General features: G+C 42.5%; 1 protein-coding gene across 1 annotated transcript; it reads left to right on the forward strand.

The window, feature by feature from the left end:
• Window positions 1-4261: 4261 nt before the first annotated feature.
• dusp28 (dual specificity phosphatase 28) lies at window positions 4262-4876 on the forward strand (the record flags this gene model as incomplete). Its single annotated transcript, XM_083692628.1, has 2 exons — window positions 4262-4606; window positions 4757-4876. The coding sequence occupies 2 exons, from the start codon at window positions 4262-4264 to the stop codon at window positions 4874-4876; spliced, it is 465 nt and encodes a 154-aa protein (XP_083548754.1).
• Window positions 4877-6286: the final 1410 nt, after the last annotated feature.

Raw genomic sequence — 6286 nt, forward strand, 5'->3', positions numbered from 1 at the left:
CACAGTAAACCACCTGATCCTTCTCTCCACTCTCTCAGAACTGGGCATCTCTGGCTCTGGCCGATCGCTCTTACCAGGTGACGTGGAGAGTATCACTGTCCTCTCCATGCGCCCTCACCACTGGGGTCTCCCAGGGCTCCATCCTAGGGCCCTTACTGTTCTCTCTTTATACCAAATCTCATGGCTCAGTAACTTCCTAACATGGTTTCTTTTGCCACTGCTACGCATATGACACTCAACTCTTTCTCTCTTTCCCCCCCTCTGACTCACATGTGGCAACACGTGTCTTGCAGACATTTCTGCTTGGATGTCAGCCCACCACCTCAACCTTAACAAGACTGAGTTGCTCTTCCTCCCTGGGAAAGCCTGCCCTCTCCAAGACTTCTCTCCAAGACTTCTCCAAGACTGTGACCTCCTCCCAGACAGCCAAGAATCTTGGGGTGATCCTTGACAACCACTTTTTCTGTACAGCGAACATCACAGCGACAGCACACTCCTGTAGATTATTCCTCTACAACATCAGAAGGATACGTCCATTCATCATGAGAGAAGCAGCACAACTCTTGGTCCAGGCACTTGTGATCTCCCACCTTGACTACTGCAACACACTCTTGGCCGGGCTCCCCGCCTCCACCATCAGACTCTGCAGATCATCCAGAATGCTGCTGCCCGTCTGGTGTTCAATCTCCCCCAATTCTCCCATGTCACCCCCCTCCTCTGCACCCTTCACTGGCTCCCGGTAGCAGCTCGCATTAGATTCAAGAGCCTTGTGCTCACCTACCGGGTGGCAAAGGGAACAGCCCCTCCCTACTTGCAAGCAATGGTCAGCCCCCAAACCCCTGCCCGATCACTCCGTTCTTCCACCTCAGCTGGCCACCTGGCACCGCCGTCTCTATGAGGATGCAGCGGTCGCGCTATTCGGTCACAGCTTTTCACTGTCCTGGCGCCCCGGTGGTGGAATGAGCTTCCCACTTCTGTCAGGACTGCAGAGTCACTACCTATCTTCCGCCGTAGACTGAAAACCTCTCTTCGGGCAACATCTTGACTGTCCCTCCTAAAAACCTCTTCATCGCCACTACCCCCCTGTACAGTTTCGCTACTGTAAATAAAAAAATAAAATAAAAAAAAACATATATATAAAAAAATAAATACATTTAAAAAAAAAAAAAAAGTAATCCTTCCTTCTGCATTCTGACTGCCAATGGCCCCTGGTCGTAGCATAGATTTGTTTTTCTTATGATGACTGATGTATAGATGATTCACTTACTTACAAATGTACTTGGAAGTCGCTTTGGATAAAGGCGTCTGCTAAATTTCTAAAACGTAAAAATGTAAATGTAATGCTAACATCGATAGACCAAGTGTCATAAGTGGAAGCCACTATCATTGTTATTTTACAATAGTTTTCATTAGATTACTCTTCGAAACACACTTCCTGTCAGATTGGGAACACTATATGACATCATAACATTTTGTGCCCTTTCTCAATTTTGTGCCCCAAAAATCTTGATCCATCTGACTGTCTCAAGATCAGCTCTTCCTCATATCGCCTTTCTGCTGGCCAGACAGCTGCCTATGGCTGCAAACACATTGTATGTCGATGTATGATAAATGATCCAACATGTGTTATCATCTGTGTTCTCTGAGCTCCAATAGTGGAACTCCACAAACCTGTTTCCGGTCAATGTAAATGTATGTAAATGAGGATTTCTTGTGTCCAAGTTCAACTTCATTTAGCATTTAAACATGGTAAATAGGGATCAAGGAACCACAAACAATATGCTAATTATCTTAATAATAATAATAATAATATATTTTATTTGATTGCCGCCTTGCTGGACACCCAAGGTCACCTTACAGTAAACTAAAAATACATTAAAAGTGGAGAGGAGGTAAAAAAGGAAATAAAAAGACATGCAACATGTTCAAACATAATAACAGGACAAAACAGCAACAGCAAGACATGGACAGCATAAAAATACAGGGTATGAAACAGTAGGAAGCAAACAGCAATAGGATATGTACAGCATAAAAACAGGGAATAGTGAGTGGCAGTTTACAGTAGGGGAGAAGTATTTCAATCATCACCATATAATATTTGGTATAGTATTGCCCCAGAAGGGTTTGTAATTGTTCTTATATCCTAATTACCCTGATGAAATAGTATTGCCAATCATTTCAAGTAATCTCTGGTACCACTCTACTCAACAACACTTCTAGAATGCAGATCAGGTGAGTTTGAGTCTAAAGTTATGTCTTAGCAAATGTTGCTGGCCCTTTACTGGGGCCATACAGCTCAAATATTGCGATCCCATCACTTTCTATTAATCTCTTAACTTAGCAAAACTCTTGCCAACTAGTGGTGCACACACTAAACAGTGTGGCACAAGCGTGGGGGTCACAGACGACAAGATTCTTCACTTGGTCAGGAGGAGACTCCATCGCGGAAACAAAATGAAAGGTGACTTTCGAGAGACAGACATTGCTATTGCTGATCACCGTATCAAAACAAACAATTGCACATCAACGTTTTATTGGCCATTTTAATTAATTGTTGGGATGTGGTAATTTTTGCACACAACCCACAGTGAGCCTTGATCAAGGGCACAACAGCACTGACAGCATTGGTAGGCATATGATGCCAGCAACACTCCAGTCACCAGCTCACATCCACCTCCCTCCTGTGGATCGAACCAGCGATTGCTCGCTGGCCTCTCTAACCTCTAGGGCCTATAGTTTAGGCTATCTGCCGCCCACTCACACTACAGGAGCTTTGCAGATTTTGCGCAGACAAAATCAAACATGTTTAAAAATATCGGGACATCTGGGACGGCTCAAAGACGGGATCGGTAGCCCTCAGGTTGCGTCCCAGACCAGCTGACATTAAACGAATGATGGCCGATCTCAAAAATTTGTCTGGGAACTCTAATTCGGGCCCAAATTGTGTTGCTTTAACTTCAAAGTAGCAGACAGCTAAACGACGACTCACATTGTGGATTTTAAATTTCTACGATTAAAATCGCCTGACATTATGTACTTACAGTTTGAATGTGACAAAAATAAAAGCTGGGAATTTTAAAAGTAGCTGCACCTTCTCTGGTGCATCGCATTCAGGTAACATGACAACGGACATGATGATTGTCAATTTATGTATTTGTGACTCATTCTCCATGAACACACATGTTAGTGTCAAAATTCTGTAAACAAATGTAAACAAATCCACAGACTAATACTAGTAATGTGATCCGCAAATGCAGATTTGTCATTTTTATGCTAAAAATGCATAAAAAGTTGAAATGATTGGATAATTCACAACACAATGCTTTTATTTATAAAGATGTTTGTCACTACTTTCATTTTTATTGTGACATTTGTTTGCAAATTTGAGAGTATTCCCTCACAAATCTTTATCCATACTGACAAATCATTTTGCATTTATTAAAATAATGGTTTACAAATACAGAGAGGTGTTTGTGTGTGGATAGTAAGTTATATTTGTGCTTTGTGTTTTTTGCTTATGGATCATGGTACACATTTGTGAGTTATACTAATTTACAGTAATAAAGGCACTAATCTATCTCGATATTCATCTCCTCTTTTTTTTTAATCTTCCCTCAGCAAATATGAATCACAGAGCCATCAGACGTGAACTGAACTGGCATTAGGACCCAGGACGTGCCTGACCATGGACTGTCCTACCCACTAAATATAGCGTGCTATTGGAGCAGAGTCAGGAGAAGGCCATTTCACTGACCTGCAACATATCCCCCTCAACATATAGTCTGAAGGAGAGACAGTCTCGACATTTGATGAAGAGAGTGCGTTCAACTGAGAGAGCAAGTGTGTATGTGGTATTAGTGAGTATGTATTATTGTATGGTGGATGTCTGTTGCTGCAACTGGGGTAATGTCCTCATGTTTTGACAGTGTGTTTGTTAATGTACCACTCTTGAGTGCACATGATTATTTTGAATTTGTTCATGTGTGCTGGGATTCGTTTATTGGTGTGAGACATTTTAGGAGACTTTGAGGTCCATTACTATGTGAGTTGCATGCACTGATCATTGGTTGCATGTGAATGCAAGTGTTTATTGGAGAATCTGTTTTGTTTGAGAGTCAGTGTTGTAGGGTGTGTGTGTGTGTGTGTGTGTCTGAGAGAAGAAGGTCAATCTTGGTTTGAGTGTGCTTGTATGAATGTAACACAATCAGGGAAGATCAATTTTGTGCAAGTCAAGGGGAGCACCGCAGGTCTACATTTCAAGATGCTCCAGTTGTGCAAGGTCACCAACGCCCTGTTCATCAGCAATGCTCGCTCGGCCTGCAATGATGACCTCATCCAGCAGGAAGAGGTGACGCTTTGCATCAACGTGTCTCGCCAGCAGCCATTTCCTGTCTCGCACGTTGGCGTACTGCGTGTTCCCGTCTACGACGACCCCAACGAGAACCTGTACCGCTACTTTGATCGCTGCGCAGATGCCATCGCGGACGAGGCAGCGAGGGGAGGCCACAGTGTGGTCTATTGTAAGAATGGGCGCAGTCGCTCAGCGACCATATGTGTGGCGTACCTCATGAAGCATCGCCGGCTCTCATTGGCTAATGCGTTTCAGGTGGGTGGGGCTGTGAGGCTGGGAGGGACGGGTGAAAGGTGGAATGTACTGTTATGTTATTGTGTTTCTGGTTGTGGAATGTGTTAGGTGATTCAGGTGTGTGTCTCAGGACCTATGAACTGTAACAGACTTTACATTCCTTTTCTCCAGAAAGTGAAAACATCTCGCTCAGTGGTGGAGCCCAACCCAGGCTTCTGGGCCCAACTGGAGAGATATGAGCAGGAGCTGAAAAAGAGGCAGGCGGAGGAGGAGGACCATACTCTAATCTAGCTGATCCTCCACCTGTCCACCCTGTAGCTCTTCACCCTAAGCCTTTAAAGACTCTTGAAACGCTTTATTCATAGAGGTCCAGAGAGGACCAAACGAGATCCCATCTTCCACTCGCCAGTCGACTTGACTTCTCTATCTTTGACAACCTGTCAAATCCCCATTCTAAAGGAGCTCCTTAAGGAGCATTATTGGTTTCTCAGGAGTATCGTTGGTCTTTGACCCATCCATTCACTACTACAAGCATCTTATACCGAGTAGCTGCAATGCCACCTTCTATCTCTAGAGGGAACTATTTCCACAGAAGAGACTGGAAACACGAATCAATGACCCACCTTTTGGAGATGGACCTTTTTGTGTTGGAATCTCTGCAGTAGATGAAAACTGTTCATATATCAAAGCAATACTGTCACACTAGAGGGATACAAAGAGTATTAAGCCATCATATGTCTTAAACAGAACTTAGTTGTAAATGTAGAGCAGGTACCATAACCTGTGCTCAGGTAGGCCTCATTTACCCAGCTACATAGCAAGGGCTGCATTTAATCCTGTTAACATTTTAAATCATGTTTAAAGGGGCAATCTGGGATTCAAACAACAACATCAAAACAATTACATTGTTTAGCAACAATGGAGGAAAACAAGCTTATATTTTTGGTTCAGATGGGGGATAAATTATACTGTTCAAGTCAATCAATGGATATATATAATTAAGTAAAAGAATTGATGTACCAATCCCAGATTGCCCCTTTAAGGTTAGATGTATCTAATAGCCAGCTATAGGAAAGTGAGTTATGATGATTATTATCTATATCTTGTGTCTGTGTATCTCAGGTGCCTCTCAATGCTTGTGTGTCTAACAATTTATAATAGACCTAATGCTGTAGACTGGGTTAAAGCCAACAAATATCGGGCCATAGTCCGATATTATTGTAAATCTTTAGAACTTATAGCAGCAGTTCAGCCGTTGATAGTTAAGTGTGTTTATCAATAATTGAGCATTATACTATAGTGACATCAAAAAAAGATGACACCTTTCACTGTGATATGTAGTATGAAATAGTAGCTACAATAACAAACTTCTGTATTGTTAGACTCTTCAATCCGTTCAAAGTTCAATGTTAATCACATTGGCAATTGAAGATTCTTTCCTTGTCAATTTTCTTCTGTGGGAAAATATTGCTGTGTCCATCAAGAAGTGTTGGTAAGACCCACCATTTGGAGATGGACCTTTTTGTGTTGGAATCTCTGCAATAGAATCTCTGTTCATATATCTAAGCCATACTGTAACACTACAGGGATACAAAGAGTCTTAAGCCATCAAATGTCTTAAACATAACTTAGTCGTAAATGTAGAGCAGGTACCATAACCTGTGCTCAGGTAGGCCTCATTTACCCAACTACATAGGAAGG

Source organism: Argentina silus (assembly GCF_951799395.1).
Source record: "Argentina silus genome assembly, chromosome: 1".
Taxonomy (NCBI): domain Eukaryota; kingdom Metazoa; phylum Chordata; class Actinopteri; order Argentiniformes; family Argentinidae; genus Argentina; species Argentina silus.